Raw genomic sequence first — 21,222 nt, 5'->3', positions numbered from 1 at the left:
TGATATCCTATATATACCTTGATCACATATGTAAGGCATTCTCAACATATCCAGTCTTTCATGCCAACCCCTATATTCAGATAACTGTCAGCCGATTTAATCAGATAATCCCCCGTTGTCCTTTGTTGATGTAATACCATTTGATGAAAAACATAATTGCATGACTCAGTATGGTACATTTATATATTAATGGTAAAGTTGTCAGAAAAAATATCTTGAAAGAAAATTTTCAATAAGAATTTCACATTTTAATTGTCATATTAAGCCTCTGATATGCAATTGTCTGACAATTAAAGTTTAGAAATTGGATTGTTATTGTAATCCTAGGCTTGTTACAGGAAGCATGTAGCTCCCTGTCATCCCAAAGGCTTATAAAGGAGATATAAACTGAAGTGACAGCCATGAAGATAACCAAATTATAGGGAAGTAGTATCTATCAGTTTGGTTTCTAGGAAACGATGCCACAAGGGCCATGTCCAGTGAGGAAATATTGAGTTTGCTATTTCCAGAGTAACACAACATCAAGAGCTGTGTTTACAATACTTGTATCTCGAATGCTCAGTGATCAGGCAACAAGACCACTCTGAACATTGATTTTCTGCATCTGTTGAGACTTGGAGTCGATTGATGTTTTTAGAAGGCAGTTTTGGCAGTAGATTCATCGGAATGTAATCTTAAGAACCAAGAACGTTGAGTGGAATGAACGAAATGGCATTGGCTGCAGGGTGAGATTTTAGAAACCTTTCTTTTTATAGCTGTTTACTAGTTGAACTTGTTCAGAGTCATTTTATTCCAGTCTGTGCTCCTCACTCACTCACTCACTCACTCACTCACTCACTCACTCACTCACACTCACAAATCAGATATTCTGGAATTTGTGTTCCTATAAACCTTTCCAATGTAATCTTGGCTTTCTATGAAAACAGGAAAACTTATTCATAAAGAAAGCCATCTTATCTGTATAATATTATGTAATCTGAATGTCTTGTTATTGGGTGTCCATCTATGAATATGGATGTATGGATAGACTTAGGACATTATGCCACACCAGATATCCATTTACAGTTAAAATGTTCCACGCTTCCTGGACAGGGGTAGATTTAACAACAAATTTGTATGTAGTCAGCAGGGCTTGCTCCTTTCAAAAGTTACTGGCCCTTCTCTAAACAATAGCCCACTACTAGATGATGGAGGCCGCAAAGCCGAACCCGTGGTTGAGTAGCGACTGAGTTACCTAGGGGCACTCTGAAAATATTAAAACTCCTCACTCCTAAAATGCCTTTTACTGCACGCTGAGATTAAATCTTGGCTTCCATTTTATTAAGAGCAAATAAGGATGTTGTTGTACACATTGATGAATGGCTGCCAGTTATGTCATTCTTCTGAGATGATCGGGATGTATCTTTCTTTGAGGTAACTATTCACACGTCTTCATCCCCCCTTAATGTTTTCTCATCAAAATTAAGTGTTTCACGAGTAGTGTCTGATTAAAAGAAAATTAAACATACATGGTGAAAGCATGAACTTTTGACCAGCCAGCCAGGCCATCTCCAATACATTTCACAGGGTTCTTGCAGGCTTGAAAAGGTCTTGATTTTCAATTTCTTGAATTTGTAAAGGCTTGATTTTTAGTGTCAGCCTTGAAAAGCCCTGAAAATACCCAAATAGCTTGATAATCCTTCAATTTGTACGGACTGACATATAATTGTTAATAAAATTGTTAAACAACACAAAAATATGTTTAAGTGTGGTTTATCACAGTCATAGAGTTGTGTGCCAAAGAAGTTGTGACAGACTCAATTTATTTTTTGTTGGTTGTGAAAATAAATCTTGTTGGAAAATTTGTGATTGTCATGCTACTTTTTCGGTCTTACGAATAATATATAGTATGCTGGATTTAATAAAATATTGACAGACTAAACCTAATGTTTCAGCAAGCCTTTCATAATTTTAACTGGCCAAGGGCCAGCAGGTAAGATGACCTCTGCTGGATACCCACTAGATACACTGTGTTTTGTTTGACCAACTGAGGGAATTTCACCAGCATTTGCTATTGTCAGATCCCACTGACATTATGCTATTCTCCCCAATTACTGAAGATCCTTTTCTTTTCATTACTGTAAATTACACACATTGTGCTATATTTCTTGCAATAGCCTTTTTCTGTAGAGTGTAGAAACTTCATGCAAGATGGATCACTTGCAATGTATGTATTAATCATGTCATCAAAATCAATAACATGAATTTCCTCATACATGTTATAGCAATGAATAATTCACAGTGATAAAATTAAATTTTGTTGTGTTCATTGTAATTCCTGCATTCTGGTTAGCTGAATTGGTCATGTGTTATTGCTTTTATTTCCCACTGAATGTAAAAATTCACCGACCAAAGCAAAGTGGTCAGCTTTCACCACAATGGAACATCGGAGAATCCCAAATTATAGTCGAGGGAGTTCCCTTTTGCTCACCTGTGTCATCATGCACAGGACTTTGTAGTGAAATTCATGCATATTCATCGTCCAAATCACCTTTCAAGGCCAAATACCGAAAAGTGAATGAAACAGCAAATGTGAAGGCACCCTCGCTTGTGTTTTTTCACTTGCCTCTCTTCCACAAATTTCATGTCTTAAGGTTCCATTTTAACATTTTTTCCAGTTGTGCCTTCCCGTTCCAAGGGAACTAATGTTTGAATCTGGCGATACCCGACCATGTTGTTATAAAACAGTCGCTTTCTCCCTGACATATTTGTTCTGGTTTGTTACAGTCTGACTGTTGCAGTTCTTCTCGCCTGTTGCCTTGATTGACAGGTCCTATGAACTTGTTTGATGCTACTCTCCGTTTATTGGCTACAGACTTTGCGGGCGTGTCAAATTATGTGCATAAATTAAACAATCTCCTAATTCATGTCATGCCACAGTATGTATTCCTACCTCTGAAATGTTTATTAATCTCATCATTTTTGTCTGCTTTGATTATATGATTGCTTTTGAATAATCTACTTAAGGTTAATTTTTTCTTTGTCGAATTTAATTATAAGGATTGACTGTGTATTTGTTACGGTTAATTGAGGTATGAATCAGAAAACCGATGTGCAAACATTTGTAAGAACCCGCTATGCGAAGAGCGGAAGGTCAGGGGTTCGATCCCTGGAGGCGTCATACCAAAAGATGTTAAAAGATGATACTTGTTGTTACCCTGTCTGGCGTTCGGCATTAGGGGCTAAAACAAGAATTGGTCGGCTCTGAGTCAGTATTCTGTGTCTGAGCGGGGTATCCATGTTAAACTAAAGTAAATGCATTCCAATTTTCCATGCTGTCCCAAATAACTTAAGTCAATACATATCTGATCTTCAGATGTTTCATAGCTATGAATTGTCAGCTATATGGCTTTTACAAGTTCGAAATGGACTGTCATGTTTTCAAGTCTTTGAATGGCATTTAGAAGTGATACACATAAGGAAGATAATTTACTGACTGATACAGTCTTGTGCAGTGCTTGAGTTCATATATCAAATGCAGCTTTCCAAAAGTGCAACAATTTATTTAGAATATGAAAAAAATAATGAAATTAATGTCAGCTGTTGTTACACTGGTAAAATCTAATCATGGCTTGCTGCCTGTAGGTTTTATGTTAATTACAAAGTCAGGTTGTGCCAGTCGTCTAATCCTAACTCACTCACTCACTCACTCACTCACTCACTCACTCACTTACAGCATGTACAAACTGAACGTCAGCCTACTGCCTGAGACACTGTGTGAAAAGGCAGTCATTATAGCATGTAATTACTCTGTATTCATCTTGAAAGATGCGACCCCTGTTGCGTCAATCATCCATCATTAAGCCTGACCAGGATAGTGGTCGTTGGCTGGCCATTGATTTTCTGGCTGGTATGTTCCTTTGGTTTTGCACACCTACTGCTGCATATATCTTGGAACAAGGTCAGGACTAGCACAAGGTGGGAGGTTGAATATGGAGTGGTGGGGGTGGTGGTGGTGATGGTGGTAGTTAGAGTAATGGATGCCTGCAAGTGCTATGTACATTATGTGGCCAGGTCAGGACTAGCACAAGGTGGAAGGTTGAATATGGAGTCGTGATGGTGATGGTGGTGGTGGTGGTGGTGGTGGTAGTTAGAGTATAGGATGTCTGCAAGTCATATGTACATTATGTGGCAAGGTCAGGACTAACACAAGGTGGGAGGTTGAATATGGAGTGGTGGTGGTGGTGATGGTGGTGGTGGTGGTGGTGGTGATGGTGGTAGTTAGAGTAATGGATGCCTGCAAGTGCTATGTACATTGTGTGGCAAGGTCAGATCTAGATCAAGGTGGAAGGTTGAATATGGAGTCATGATGGTGATGGTGGTGGTGGTGGTGATGGTGGTGGTGGTGATGGTGGTGGTAGTTAGAGTAATGGATGCCTGCAAGTGCTATGTACATTGTGTGGCAAGGTCAGATCTAGATCAAGGTGGAAGGTTGAATATGGAGTCATGATGGTGATGGTGGTGGTGGTGGTGATGGTGGTGGTGGTGATGGTGGTGGTAGTTAGAGTAATGGATGCCTGCAAGAGCTATGTACATTGTGTGGCAAGGTCAGATCTAGATCAAGGTGGAAGGTTGAATATGGAGTGATGGTGGTGGTGGTGGTGGTGGTAGTTAGAGTAATGGATGCCTGCAAGTCATATGTACATTACGTGGCAAGGTCAGGACTAGCACAAGGTGGGAGGTTGAATATGCAGTGGTGGTGGTTGTGATGGTGGTAGTTAGAGTAATGGATGCCTGCAAGTGCTATGTACATTACGTGGCAAGGTGCATTACGAGGCTGACTATAGAATGTGCTTTGTGGGGCAGGTTTCGGTAATAGATGCCTAGCTATGTTGCATACATTATGTAGGAAAGATGATAGCTCATAAATAGAAGGAGAAATAGGATATGGATTTCATATAGGAGTGGTTGGGGTAGTGGATACTTGTGTTGCTGCATTGGATATACGCAAGGGCGAGTCCACTTCTTAGTGAGACTAGTAAGCATCTCTGAGCGTGGGTGGAGATGAAGCTCTAACTTAATCTGCTTCACCGCCATCCACTCTTACATATGTGATACATTATGTAGCAAGGTCAGCACTAGAAAATACTGGGAGATGTAGATTATAGATTTCAAAGGGTAGTGTCTGTTGATGCCTGCTACATACAAATACATAGGACCAGATTAGTGAATGGTCTCCAGGTAGATTGTAGAGTGTGGGTAGCAGTGGCATTTGCAACGATAATAAAAGCCTATGTTGCATATGTTTTGTAGGAAGGTCAGAACTCCCTTACAAGTAGTGGGTATATTAAGGTTTGTGGTTTGGGTACTGTAGGCCTGTAAGGGCTTTACATGTAGCAAGGTCAGAGTCAAGTGAAGGTCAGCACCATACCTGTGCTCGTGGGTTTCATCAAAGTGGTAAACATTTAAGACCTGCATCACTTTGGGCTTTCCTCCCACATCAAGCTAAGACAACATGCTGTGATACAACTGAAAAACTGTTTAAAGCAGCTTTAGTGAGTGAGTGAGTTGGGTTTAACGCCGCTTTTAACATTATTCCAGTTATATCACGGCATGTCTGCTTAATATGGGAGGAAAGCCCGAAGTGATGCAGGTCTCGGACGTTTACCACCGGGATTCAAACCCACAATCATAGGTTTCTGGCATGCCCAAGGGACACAACTCTGCACATGGAATCGCAGCACCTTAGACGACAGGGCTACACGTACCCCCCAAAGCAGCTTTAAACCCAACTAACTCACCTACACTCACTCAGGGTCTAGTGAATAGTAGGAGAGGTGGACATTTAAATCATATTTGGCATGGTTAAGGTAGTGTGTGCTTATGGATGATGCATTGAAGTCAGGACTAATGAATAGTATTAGTAACTGCTTATTAAGTGTGCAGCAGTTGTTAGGGGAGTGCTACATACATTTTATGGGTCACAGAAGCATTGGTAGAGGACTGGATATTTGCTTTTACTTCTGGATGGTGGGAATTGTCTATGACATTGAATATAAAATGGGAGGTGCAGCCTGTGAACTCCTTGGGGTGGTATTCCAGTTTGTTCATGTAGGGCAGAAATGAATGTGGCTCAACAGGTGGAGATGGCAAGTATTGAATGAGAATTTTATACAGCTGTATCTCAATTTGTGGTGTTTGGTGAAACTGATGGTATGATTTTCTCGCCTTGATTGTTTGTGTGAGAAAATAATGATAATGTCAAACTGGAAGCAGGCTTGGACTGCTTGAGGGATGTGCCAAAATACCAATTTCTGCTGAAGTAATGCATCACAGTGGAAATACCCAAAAATCAATTGATGCATAATTCGTCTTTTGAATAGTTGCCTCAAGAGCACCAAAGTCAAATTAAGCTTGTATGGAATAAGCCTGCGTCTGAATGCCTGACTTAGTGACAGCATTCTGGTTAAAGGCTGTTGTCAAAGTTTAACCTGAATAGCCTGCACAAGTACCAAACACCATCTTGGAGCTAGCAAATATTTGCATTAGCATTCATAGCAGCAGCAGCAGCAGCAGCAGCAGCAGCTCTGTCATGTTGTTGTAATAGTGGTTAAGAGCTTTAGAATTGAATTTTGCAGCATTTGTTTTGATACAATGGGGAATTTAATATCTCTTTCAATGTAGCCTTGTTTAGGTTGTTGTTGAGGTAATATGTGTTCTCGGGTCGCATTGTCATGGTGTCAGCGATGATATGGATTCACATGCAGCCTTGTCATGATGTCAGAACAGAGGTAAAGTTCCTGTTTAGCATTGTCGTGAGGTACCATAAGTCCTTGTGCAACCTTGTTATGATGTCAGAGGTAAAATAAGTCCCTGTACAACCTTGTTATGGTGTCAGAGCTAAGATAAGTCCCTGTACAGCCTTGTTGTGGTGTCAGAAGTGAAATAAGTCCCTGTACAGCCTTGTTGTGGTGTCAGAGCTAACATAAGTCCCTGTACAGCCTTGTTGTGGTGTCAGAGCTAAAATAAGTCCCTGTACAGCCTTGTTGTGGTGTCAGAGCTAAAATAAGTCCCTGTACAGCCTTGTTGTGGTGTCAGAGCTAAAATAAGTCCCTGTACAGCCTTGTTGTGGTGTCAGAAGTGAAATAAGTCCCTGTACAACCTTGTTGTGGTGTCAGAGCTAAAATAAGTCCCTGTACAGCCTTGTTGTGGTGTCAGAAGTGAAATAAGTCCCTGTGCAGCCTTGTTGTGGTGTCAGAAGGGAAATAAGTCTCATTGCAGCCTTGTTGTGGTGTCAGAGGTAAAATACTTCCCTGTTCAACCTTGTTGTGGTGTCAGAGGTAAATTACTTCCCTGTGCAACCTTGTTGTGGTGTCAGAGGTAAAATACTTCCCTGTGCAACCTTATTGTGGTGTCAGAGGTAAAATACTTCCTTGTGCAACCATGTTGTTGTGTCAGAGGTAAAATACTTCCCTGTGCAACCTTGTTGTGGTGTCAGAGGTAAAATACTTCCCTGTGCAACCTTGTTGTGGTGTCAGAAGTGAAATAAGTCCCTGTACAACCTTGTTGTGGTGTCAGAGCTAAAATAAGTCCCTGTACAGCCTTGTTGTGGTGTCAGAAGTGAAATAAGTCCCTGTACAGCCTTGTTATGGTGTCAGAAGTGAAATAAGTCCCCGTACAGCCTCGTTATTTGTGTCAGAGGTAAAATAAGTTCCTGTGCAGCCTTGTAATGATTAATCCCCATGCCACCATTATTTGCATTGTGTCAAAGAGGCATCTGTCATGAGTTTACATGCTGCCTTTTTGTCATGGTGACAGAAGTGTAATATAATTATTGATGCAGACTTGTGTGGAATAGGTACAATAGATAGATGCAATATGAATCACCAAAGATTGAGTGTCTTGTGGCGAGGTGTTAAGCCATCTAATGTGAATCATCATGCAGTTGTTGGCATGGTGTGGGAAGGTTGATTTGTGTATGAATATGCAATTCACAGATATTTGTTATCCTGTAAGTGTCTTTGCATGTTCCATGTAGCCTTGTTGGCAAAGCGTGTCAGAGGTAGGACACACGTTCTGATGCAGTGACCTTGGCGCCTTGTTGACATGGTTGGAGGTGTGTGGAGTTTGTAGCTGGAGACTCCACTATTTAATATGAGACTCCAACAGTGAAATTGCATGCGTTTCAAATTAATATAGATGGTTATTCCTGTTGGCATGGTATCAGAGGCACGCCAGTGTGATATTAATTTTCATAGTCATGTGGTAGGAGTATCAAAGGTGTATGTGTGGGTGCCATTGCTTGTCATGCTTCAGACTGTCTGGAGCAGGGTTTCAAAGCATTGCCACCCAGTCAGCACATGCATTGTCGAAGGTATTGATGACTTCGCACCATCATTGTATCATATTCCATACTGAGGATGCAGAGCTGATGGCATCAAGCTTGTCACCAGTGCATTGACTGGTCAGTAATAAGCAGGATAGATTATCAGGGAAGAACTCCCAGCTACCACTTGCTGAATCCTAGGAACCAATGGCCCAGTCATTGACAGGTGAAACAATACTTCATCCAATTTTGTGGAAAGTTTGCTTTCAGGCTTGGGCAACAGGCTTATGAGTCTAATCTGTAAGCTCACCACACTGCTTGTGAAGGACAAGAGGTTGTGTGGGAGAGGAGATCGGCTTCATTCTACGAACGATATTGATTTTCCCCGACTTATTCGTCAACCTAAGCTCTGCTCCCGGCTTGAAGTATTCTCATTATAACCAGATCGACTCTGTGCTGAAAACAACGCAATATTCAATGCACAGATTCAAAATGGTTCAAACACACTCAGTTGTTTAATAATTCATTCTCTTCTTCACAGCATTACTTCAACAGATTAGACATTCTAACTTCAACTCAATATATTTTATTAAAATTCCCATTCATAATAATGAAGTCCGGTAAGAGATTCACAATTATATGCAACATTCACCAAGCCTTTCTCTTCTATTTATCATGAATTGGTGCTCAGAACATTACTATTATGTTCCCAATGGACTTCTTTTACGACACAACAAACCTGATCCAAATTTGGAAATTATCGTAAATCTTATGCTGCACAAGTCATGTGACCAAAGCAAGCAGCGATTCCAAGTTCCGGCTGACACGAGAGAAACATGGTGGTTGTGACGACACGCTGGATGCTAACTCTTGTTCTAGAGTGACATCTAGTGCCATCACGCCTCAAAATTCCACCTACCACTTCTTACTTCCTGTTTGACTGCAAACTCTCTACCAATCGCTCCCTCGCACTGTGTTAATGTCCTCCACAACGTCTGTCAGCATTCACAAGCAGTTGGATGAAATTCCATTGGTGCCTACATCAGTTGTAGTAGTAAAGAAGGTAGGCTTGTGGTTAAGGTTTTGTATTTTTTGTGCTGGTATTGTTTCTGTCGTTTCACACCTGGACTAATATGAATGTGATTGTCCAGGGATCACGGAATATGTGATTATTTATAATGAACATGCCTTTGTGGGCAGAGTGAATGAGGTTAAAAGCAAGCGTTAACGATCTGTGGTGGTTGTGAAGTATAGATTATTACCACAGCATATGTGTGGTTCCCAAGCAATGTCGTGATTAGCATAAGGTGCATTATTGATTGTTTCTAAGTGTTGCTGTTAAATCTTGTCATAGTTTTATCATCCATGGTGAGATGAATATAAATATATATGACATGTGTCTGTCCAAAGTGTTCTAAAGCTGGATCTGGCACATTTGTGACAGATAGTCTGGGAACCAGTGGATACTAATGTAATGGAAATAATTGTTCGGAATCAAACAATTTCACATGTATCCTGAATCTATTGTTTTCAAAATGGCAAGATGAGGTCAGTAACCTCTTTTTGTTTTGAGTGAATTCATGATAAGTAGCAGACAGTTTGGCAAAGCAATAGAAACCAGTCATTTCTCTCTGCCCTTGTTCAAGTAATGATGCTTCAGGCAAACTGTTGAAAATGTGACATTTCGGCCGGAAGATATATGTAACATGGGACTGATTGTTTTGTTTTGGTTTGTGCTCAATATGTTCCCTATGACGCAAGAAGAACATCTGCACTTGAGAGACAGGCTAATGCTATTTGCAAGTAGTTTAATTTATAAAGTGGGATGCGGGTTAGCGTTTCTCATGAATCAACAGTGCACATGCCTATATACAATACAAGATTAATTAGGGTGGCAACTTTTTTCTTGTTAATGATCATCACATCTGTCACAATGTTTTAATATCACAGACCTCAACAGGTCACAGCTTTCACCAACGTCATTTTGTTATTTCTTTTTAGAAGAATCTACAGAAATAGGCATTACTTTGTTCGTGTGTGTTTTCTGGGCGTGTGGCCCAGGATTGTGGTGTGACCTATTTGTGTTTTTAATTCTGTGACTGGAAAATTGTGGAATATGGATACAAAATTGTACTCATTTAACGTTCATGCTCTGTTTTTATTGTTAATGCATGATGGTATGGTATACACATTGTGTATTTGTGTACATTTATGTTATGCTAGCAACCTGTGCACATGACCTTGACAATTGCCTTCAATTGGAGTGCTTGAGTTTGTCGTGTTTATATTAAAATTAAGGAGATTGTTAATTCCAAAATTCAAACTGACACATTAGTTGCTCTGTCTTTCAAAGACATGTGTATTTATTTAGTTAAGCATAAAGATAATGTCTCACATAGATATGATCGTTGATTTGGGATCGGGTGGTCACACTAGCTGACTTGGTTGATGCATGTCATCCAGTCCAATTGCGTGGATTGATGCTCATGATCTCAATCACTGGATTGTCTGGTCCAGACTTGATTATTTACAGCCCGCCTTCATATAGCTGGAATATTGCTGAGTGCGGCCTTAACAAACACACACAAAAACAAATATGATAGTTGATTAACAAATGCAGAAACTTTAAGGCTGCGGACAAAAAGTACAAAACTTATAAGGAAATTGCTTGAAGAAATGATGAAATGTAGACGAGAGTGTGTCATTATAATCTGTTCAGAAGCATTCTTCTGCTTCACGACCTTGTTGTTGAGGCGGATTACATTTGCTCAGGTTACAGTCAATCCTGTTATGTTTTTACCATTTTGTAGTGCAAAGGAAGCCTGTTTGTGTCTGATCAATATGTTGTTTTTGATATGAGTAGGCATTAACCAGATGTCTGTTATTGCAATACTGCTAAAAGTGGTCTTTCATCTGGCACTGGGACCTGGAGCTGCCTTATCACAATTCAAGAATCTGTCAGCTTGGTGGTCAACTATGTGTGCAGTGACAATCAATAATAGGGAAACGTTACATGGTTTGTTCTCTGATAAATGCCAAAAAAGCTTCCTAAAACTTGCTGTCTTTGCTCAATATCTGGAGTTGACAGAAAGAGGAATAATTGAATAATCCCCTCTGATGCGCAAACACAGGTCTGCCAGAAAGCACCACAGTTTACAATCCTCCTTGTATTTTGGGGATAATTTGAAAATTAAGTGGATCACTGTCCTTATTGCCATGACAACAGAGAAGTGTTTCTGAAGAGATCATTTGTATTCTGAAAAGCAGTCATCTTGGGTAGGAGAGTGTTTGTGTCCTTAGTGAAACCATACTTCAGGAATTCAGATGAAAGTAGCGAGTAGCTGATTAACACTTGGATATGTTAATCCGTTGTAACTTTCATGTTTTTTGCACAGGACTGCAATACAATGAAGCCATTGGCAAAGTGTTATATTTTTTTTCTGGCAACCTTTAGCAACAATATTTGAGCTCAGATGAGGATGTTGATAGACTGAATGCACTCATACATCGCTATTGTTCAGGTTGTTCAAAGCAATATTTGACTTGTCTGCTTACTTACTTGAGGTAGTTCAACCTAGCAGGGACTGATTGCCCTTACTGAACAAAGTATTTCAGTTTCACACATTGAACTCAGTACTGAAAGCTACAGACTATGGAACAACAGGCTTTGGAAGATATTCAATATTTATTTATATTGTATATATGGTGTCATGTGATAGCTGAGTTATGTCTTTGAATTGATTTGTGTTCTGCAATTTTAGAGCCATGTGAAATGGTTAATGACTGATACAGTATTTAACCTGGTTGATTTTCTGTCTTCATGTCCCAGTGATGTGGATCACAGCAAAGGCACAAGACAAAGACATACACAATTATATTTCTGTTTCCAAGGAGGTGAATTATTATTTTTGGGGAGAGATATGAATGTGTAGCAGGGCGTGGAGTCATCCCACAGATGACATCCTTACCTTGACAGATTGCTGATTAGAAGGTCCGTAGTTCGAATTCCATCACGGGACTCGGAAATTTTATGGCTGCTACATTGGCGCCCAACGTGGGGCTGAGCACATTCATATTAAATTTGAGCAAAATAAGCCTCAGTACCCTACTATGCGGCCTGGGATGTGCCTTCTGTTGATGGGGGAGTATGTAGCAGGGCGTGGAGTCATCCCACAGATGACATCCTTACCTTGTCGGATTGCTGACGGGGTTAACCTCTTTGGTCATGTGGACAAGGCGTCCGACCTCTGATCAGAAGGTCCGTAGTTCGAATCCCATCACGGGACTCGGAAATTTTATGGCCACTACAAATGTCTCGCTCATTTGAAATAATATTATATCCTTGTGTTTCAGGTTGATCCTTTTGTCTAGAGATGTCCACTGGATCCTGGGATGAATCATCAAATTTGGTCCCAGATCTACCCTCGCCAATCACAACTGATAAAGATGACGTCTTTGACAAAGGAGAAACAGCTTCAGCCAAATCCAATGTAGAAAGCCCAAAGAGTAAAGGATCACATTTCAAAAGCAGCAGTCCATTCAAAAAAGCTAAAGCTTCAAAAGGTCTTGGTTTTCTCATTCGAGCATCTCAAGGGGCACACAAAAGGAATAAATCTCCATCCAAATCACCTTCTAAGTCCCCATCCAAGTCACCTTCTAGAGAAAATTTAACCAAAGAATTAGCAGAGGATGAAAAAGTTGATGAAACAGTTAAATCAAAATCCGAACACTGGCAGGCATTCCTGCAGATGCAAGATAGGATAAAGACTAATGTTTTGAAAACACAAACAAGTTTAGGGAAGTTAGCTTCAGGTCGTATATCGCCATCTGGTCGCATCTCTCCATCAAAAGCTGAAAAACGTGATTCAAAAGATTCTTCATCGGTTTCATGGACACAGTTTGATAATTCAGAAGCATTGTCATCTGAAGAGCCTGAACAACATGATGTTGAAGAATTGATGTCAACAGAGTTAAACGGGAATGAAAACGGAAATGATCTCTCTGCTCTCATAGCCCATCCAGGGAAAGACCTACCTCATCTAAAAATCACTCCTGTGCACTCTCCTAGTCGCTCTCCGCAGCCGCCTTACAGCAGTAGACGGTCAAGCATGGAGCAAGAAAACCTTACAGATATACTGGAGTTTGAGAAGCCAGTAATATCTGTTCCTCATCCGCCAACTCCAGCTGAGGAAGATCTGCTAGGCTTGTCATTTACAGATGACAACAATGCAAATGTACAGCCTCAGAGTCAAGTCTTTGTCAATGAAGACCTCTTGGGACTTGGAGATTTTCTTAGTCACCCTGCCTCACCCTCAAAGGTCCAAGTGACCACTCAAGATACTGGAATGTCTGACTGGTTCTTGGGCTGCTCAACAAACCAAAGCAGTGCCCAGTCTTCACTCTGTTCTAGTCCCCTGTCCTTTGACCAGGACTTTCTCAATGAGCAGGATCAGATGGTTCCAGAGAGCACTGCAGTGTCTGATCTAGCTCGTAGTCTGGTGGATGACTTCCTACAATGGGGAGTAGAACAAGTCAGCAAAGAGCAAGAACAGACCCCTGGACCTGCAAACCCCTTCAAGTCAGAGGGAATTCTTCCACCAAAGGATCCTTCTGCCCCAAAGAAGAAGGCTGTGAGTTTTGATCCCTTTGGAACTGTTCATACAGAAGAAATTGATGGCATTTGGGGTTCTGTTGGAAATCGTCACAAATCAAGTGATAAAAATCCGATTGATACACTTGATCCATTTGCTCCGCAAAAAGAGACCACCACTATCAGTGATTCTCCAGAAACCAAAATCACAAAGCCAGCAATTTCATTCAGTGATGATGCATTTGGAGAACCAAGTTCATTCAGTGACCAGTTTGGTGATTCTGGTGCATTTGTTGAACAGACAACCACAGCCTTTGGTGATCAATCTGCAGCTTTTGGTGACCAGACAGCAGCCTTTGGTGACCAAGCAGTTGCTTTTGGTGACCAACCTACAGCTTTTGGTGACCAACCTACAGCTTTTGGCGACCTCTCTGCAGCATTTGGGGAAACAAATCCTGCATTTACAGATCAAAGTCAACCACAGACCACAGCTTCATCTAAAAACCCATTCATGATGGATACATCAAGTGATCAAGCTTTTGATACCGTACAGTCAAAACCTCAGATGTCCTTCCAGCAAGATATGGATTTTGATGACGATTTCTTTGAAAAACATACAACATCTGCCCCTGCTGGTGACATCTGGGGTGATGGAGGATCTGTCACTCAAACTGCTAATCCATTTCAGGATGATCTCTTTACAACTGCAAGTATTCCAGCCCAATCAGCCAGTGAGAAGCTTGATCAACTTGATGCCAAACCCAAAAATCCTTTTCTGACAGCTAGTTTTGAAAACATTGCTGCAGAGGCAAAGAAAGCTAATCCATTTTTTTCGGATGATGCTTTTGGTGTGACAAATACAAATACTGATTCTGGAACAGGTGCAGCTGACTTCCTGTTTGGGGCAGATTCAGCACCAACAGCTCCAGCAACAACACAAAACACAGACTCTACCGACATATTTGACCCTTTCAAGACTATAATAGATGGTGAACACCCAGATGATGTTCCTACGGGTGGCCTTGGCCCTGTGTCCAACAACCCACAACTCAATAACTCAACGTATGACAATCTTGACAAGTTTGACAATGACAATGATAATGAGAAGGACACGTTCATGCTTGAAATCAAATCTCTTGATGCTGTCTCCAATGTTTCAACTGGCCCCCCTCCTGCTTTGCCTCCACCACCCAAACCACCAAAGTCTCCACAGATGCCCATGAGAGAAAACCCTTTTGACAGAGACTCTCCTCCTGAGGAAAACTTTGCCAAGTTTCAGGTGATGGAAGAAGAGACTCCTAAAGCAAAGGAACAGCGTGATGTGCTTCAGAGCATGTCAACTGAAAGCAGCACTCCTGAGGAGGAAGATAAGTTCGGGCCCATAGAAGAATTCAATGCTAAGTTTGAAAGAGATGGCTGGAAGTTAATGCTAAGGCAACCAACAAAGAAAAAGCTTGCTGGAAACAGATTTTGGAAAACTGTGTTTGTTAGGCTGGCTAAACCTAAGGATGGTGGGCTTTTGTTGAAAATCTATAATGATGAAAGTGACAATGAACCCGTGCAGGAGCTGCCTCTTCAGCCATGTTACTCCATATCTGAAACAGCACTGCAACAGTTTGATCAGTTTGGCAAAATCCATACTGTCAAAATTCAATATGTATTCTACAGGGAAAGAGTTGGAATAAGACCAGAGAGGATTACCCCTTCATTTGTGCGTAAACCGAAGCCAACCATGATACTAGATCATGCACCTCAAGTGTCTGAACTATTGAAATTTGGCAGTTTAAGTAAGGATGATTTGAGGACATTTGTGTGGGAAATTGAAGATGCTTTCATGAAACTAGAAGCCCATAGAGAAAAAACCTTGTCCTATAACAAAGATGAGGTTCAGGCTGAGGTCTGGGATGAATACAGAGCTGTCATCAACAAGGAAGGACATGTTGAGGCCCAGAAGGCAAGAGTTAGAGTATTCTTTCTGGCATTTGTTACTGGCATGCCATCTTGTGAGCTGGGGATGAACGACCGGAGGCGGAAGGGGCGAGAAGTTGTGGGAAGGTATGACATTATTCCTGTTAAAACTGAGGATTGGATTAGAATAGAGGAACCAGAGTTTCACTGTTCTGTTGACTTGGATGAATTTGACAGAACAAACACTCTGAAATTTCATCCTTTAGATGCATGTCAATTTGAACTTTTACGGTTCCGAATACGCCCTAAAGAAAACCGTGAACTACCAATGCAAATGAGAATCCAACAGATTTTGAAGGGTCACCATTTTGAAATTAGGTGTGATATGTTAGTGACTGGATACCATGCAAACAGCAAAAAACATGGACAGTTTCCATGTGAGGATATTGAAATCCGATTCCCAATCCCTGAGCCATGGATTTACCTGTTTCGTTATGAGAAGAGGTTTGGATATGGCTCTTTCAAAGCAACAGCTCGCAAACCTGGCAAGATCAAGGGATTAGAACGTCTCACTATGATGGCTCAAGGGGCGCTCACTCCCACCATCATGGAGGCATCAGTCGGCAGTGCAAAATATGAGCACGTGTACAAATCCGTTGTGTGGAGGATTAGCAGGCTGCCAGAAAGAAATCATGGTAAGACTCCACTGTATTTTTATGTTGCTATTAATCACTTAATGGAATGTGTTTCAACTTGAATTTAGTTTTAGATTTGGTTGTTCATCCTGCCTCATCATTTTCATTTATCTAATCAAGAATGCCTTTCAAGAATTCATGTTCCCAGGACAGCCCCAGAGCCTCAATTTACAATAAACCTTGAAGAAGGGACAAGGCTTGGGCCAATTGGCCGTCATAGCAAGTTTGATTACATCCTTTTAAAACCGATTATGTTTGTTGCTAACTGAAATGTTATTATGTATCTCAAAGTAACAGTTAGTGATTACCTGCCCATGAAGATCCGGGTTAGAATAGGTCTTCAGCAACCCATCCTTGCTGTAGCATGCGACTATGCCTGTCATAAGAGGTGACTAACGGGATCGGGTGGTCAGGCTCACTGACTTGGTTAATTCATGTCATTGTGTCTCCATTGCATAGATCGATGCTCAAGATATCAATCACTGGATTGTCTGGTCCAGACTCAATTATATACAGACTGCCATCATATAGCTGGAATATTGCTGAGTGCAACATTGAACAACAAACAAATAGTGATTACCTTCATAACACAGCTATTGTTAGTGTGTGACCCATCACAGCTATTATCTGTGTGTGACACATCACTAACAACACATCCATTGTCTGTGTGTGACACATCACTAACAACACATCCATTGTCTGTGTGTGACACATCACTAACAACACATCCATTGTCTGTGTGTGACACATCACTAACAACACATCCATTGTCTGTGTGTGACACATCACTAACAACACATCCATTGTCTGTGTGTGACACATCACTAACAACACAGCTATTGTCTGTGTGTGACACATCACTAACAACACAGCTATTGTCTGTGTGTGACACATCACTAAAACCACTAAGACCTACACTGGGAAAGGGCACAAGACAGTTCACCTCTAATCTTGGTCCACCAGGATTGGAAACTGTGAAGCAAGAATCTTGTGAAAGTTTGGCATTGCATACCAGACATTTCAAATGTGTATGAAGCAATTCTAGGTTGCCTTTTGTTTGTGATCCTATGTCATAGTGCATTGTCCATCATCAACATAATGTCATATATCTACACTTGTTGTCATAAACATTTATACACACAGTCTGAAACCACAAGGTATAGGAATCTGATCAGAAAATATTATCCAAGCAAGCATTCCTATTTTGTTCATGGAATTATCAATACTCATCATGGCAACAGCAGGGAAAATGAAAATTCTCAACCGTCTAAGCATGTATCAACATGAAATTTGACATGTCAGTGAATATTTATGTTATGTATGATAAGCATACACATGACCATGACCATTAGCCTACACCGTATTACACCCATGAATCTCAAGACATATCTGATGAATCTCCTGAGCTTACGAACCTGAAAATTATATAATTTGCTGACAAAATTCACATCTGATCTTGAACATTGCCTCTACAGCAGGTTTATTGAAATAGTTTTCTAGATCACTGCAGTCAGTTGCTCTTGTACATGAAATGTCATACAGGTATACATAAAGTCTGCTGTGCAGTGGCTGATGTTGTGTATTTTTGCATATTTTGAATATATCCCTTGTGATGTCTATTGTAACATTTGATTTATGATGTTGCAAATGTTCAGTTGACAGTATTATGTCTAAAAAGATTTTTGTAATTCATATTGTAATTCGACTGTTTTTATACAGATATAATTGTATGTAACTATCATTCATAAAGTCCAGTCGTTTAAGGCGCCTTGATTCGCTGTGCAGAGTTGTGTCCCTTGGGCACGCCAGAAACCTATGATTATCAGTTCAAATCCCGGTTTGCCCCAATTATGTTTCTAGGTTTGTCAGCACCATACCTGTGCTCGTTGGTTTCACTGAAATGGTAAAGGTCTGAGACCTGCATCACTTCGGGCTTTCCTCCAACATTAAGCTGACACGCCATGATATACCCGGTAACTGGAATGCTGTTAAAAGCTGTGTTAAACCCAACTCACTCACTCACTCATATAGATAATAATCACTGGACAGCGTTAGAAACTAACAGTTTTTTACCATTAGTCCTTGTAATGATAATATATAGCAAAACCCTTATTTCTACTCATTCTTATGATATCTTAACTATTTGGCAGTTTGGCAAGGACTATAGAACTAGTGTCAATTTCTAACGCTGCTGGAGAGCTTGTTTATATAAATAATGAATATGATAAATTAACTTCACTATCACAGATGGTATTGATTCCTATCTAAAATAATTCATCACATGTAATTACACAGACATTAATTTTGTCATTTCCTCATTAAGTGTCATTATGGTAGGTGGTAGTTTCAGAGGAAGCTTTCATGTTTATCCATTTTCGTTGAATACAATGCAAGAAAAATGTTAATGATAAAGGTTCCCATTGCATCCAAGGCTTTAATCTCGAAGATGCGGAATCCAATCAACTTTCAAAACCAGAACTGCAGCTTTGGTGCAAATTGTTAAATGTCAGGATATTTCCCAGAGGTATTACATTTGGCATATTTCCTATCAATTTGCTCAGACAAATTACACTTTTCAATCCCATTGCAAAAAAGTAACTTAATTTCATTAAACGATACACTGAGCACACCGACAAGTGGTTATGCTAGCAGGATGGTGTTATATTAGATTGTATACCATAGGCATTTGATGGAATATTGCGATTGAATGTGCTTATGTGAGCACTTCCAAAGACAATGATGCAATAAATGTGCTAATGTGAGCACTTCCATAGGCATTTGATGGAATATTACGATTAAATGTGCTTATGTGAGCAGTTCCAAAGACATTGATGCAATAATTGTGCTTATGTGAGCACTTCCATAGGCATTTGATGGAATATTACGATTAAATGTGCTTATGTGAGCCTTATGATAGACATTTGATGTAATAAATGTGTTCATGTCAGCCCTACCTTAGATATTTGATGGAATACTGTGAATAAATGTGCTTATGTGAAAACTACTAAAGGCATTTGATTGAATATTATGAATAAATGTGCTTATGTGAGCACTACCATAGGCATATGATGTACTATAGGTGCTTATGTGAACACTACCATTGACATTTGATGTAATAAATATCAAATCAAATCCAATGTTTATTGTATGATAGGCCAAAGGCCCCAATACATGAAGTGGATACAATACTGTCCAGGATGACTTTACAGGTGAATCACATGTTTCATTTCTGTACACATCTGATCTTGAAGGCATATTTTAAATATAACAGATAACAGATGTTAAATATTGATAATTTGAGTTTGCCATAAGGCAAATAAATTGTTGGACTGATGGTCGAATTATATATTTATTTGGTATGTATTGCTTCTGAATATCTTTTAAAGATGGACATATAAGGGTGAAATGATACAAATATTTGGTATTGTTTAGATTAAAATAGGTACATAATCTTTCAGATAATGGAATTTGATGGTGTCTCCCGGTATCAGTATCAAGCCATGTACATCCAACTTGAGCTCAAGCACAATCGGCAGCAAATGTACACAAGGTCTAATCTATTAAATATTTCTCTGCTTCAAGGCTTACCGTTTTCGATGCAATAAAGGTTAAATACACCAGCTATACATCAAACATCTTGGTGGACCCAATCATACCCAAGACCTGACCTAAACAGAAAAAGTAAAACATCGCTTGCCCAGGCCTGTCTGTGCCTATGTGAGCACTACCATAGGTTTTTGATGGCATAATTGTGCTTATGTAAGCACTGCCATAGGCTTTTGGTTTGATGGAATAAATATGCTTATGTAAGCACAATTTTAATGCTTTCAATTAAATAAGTATGCTTATGTGAGCATTACCTTAGATATTTGATGAAATGAATGTGCTCAAGTGAGCACTTTGTGACAATCATAGTGCTAACTTACCTATTGCATAAACCTATCTGTTTCTTCCTAACCTACACCAATATCAATCTCTTGAGAACACAAAAATGTATCCTGAAATCAGTGTGTGTTTTATGACATGACATATGAGTCCTGTTGGCCACTGTTTGTGTTAGGCACAAAGGTCAGGGTATGTTCCTTTGTGTGAAGTTTGGATTAAATGTGTGTCAGACAGGACCAATAAGATATTAGTTGACCGATCAATCATTGGTATTAAATGTCTTTTGATACAAAATGTCCTTGGCTACAGCTGCATATTAAGATTTTAGCACAATGGTTTCATGCTCACTGTTTGTCGTCAGATTGCAAGAGCTCCTTGGCCACAGTAACATAGTAACACCAGGGTTCATGGTCTCTCCTTGTCATCAGATGCAAGAGCTCCTTGGCCACAGTTACTTAGTAACACCAGGGTTCATGGTCTCTCCTGGTCATCAGATGCAAGAGCTCCTTAGCCACAGTTACATAGTAACACAAGGGTTCATGGTCTCTCCTGGTCATCAGATGCAAGAGCTCCTTGGCCACAGTTACTTAGTAACACAAGGGTTCATGGTCACTCTTGGTCATCAGATGCAAGAGCTCCTTGGCCACAGTTACTTAGTAACACAATGGTTCATGGTCACTCTTGGTCATCAGATGCAAGAGCTCCTTGGCCACAGTTACTTAGTAACACAATGGTTCATGGTCACTCTTGGCATCAGATGCAAGAGCTCCTTGGCTACATGAATACATGACACTTTTTTATGGACACCACCTTCTTTTATGCTTTGTACGACGTTTCAG

General features: G+C 40.2%; 1 protein-coding gene across 7 annotated transcripts in view; it reads left to right on the top strand.

Annotated features, from left to right (window-relative positions):
- The window catches only part of LOC139444200 (protein stoned-B-like), a 141,919-nt gene that overhangs the window by 102,339 nt on the left and 18,358 nt on the right, over positions 1–21,222 (top strand). For 6 of the 7 annotated variants that reach the window (XM_071225111.1, XM_071225107.1, XM_071225109.1 and 3 more), the window contains one exon: positions 12,659–16,498. In XM_071225111.1, the coding sequence (XP_071081212.1) occupies positions 12,679–16,498 (3,820 nt within the window). In that variant the 5' untranslated portion in view covers positions 12,659–12,678. Of the gene's footprint in view, positions 1–9,135; positions 9,369–12,658; positions 16,499–21,222 lie in introns of those variants that run through there. The other variant, XM_071225110.1, reaches the window with a different exon arrangement.

This window comes from Haliotis cracherodii, unplaced genomic scaffold (assembly GCF_022045235.1).
Source record: "Haliotis cracherodii isolate W230 unplaced genomic scaffold, xgHalCrac1.p SCAF_5, whole genome shotgun sequence".
Taxonomy (NCBI): Eukaryota; Metazoa; Mollusca; class Gastropoda; order Lepetellida; family Haliotidae; genus Haliotis; species Haliotis cracherodii.
Note: the sequence above shows the minus strand (reverse complement) of the source record. Positions and strands in the feature narration are given on the sequence as shown.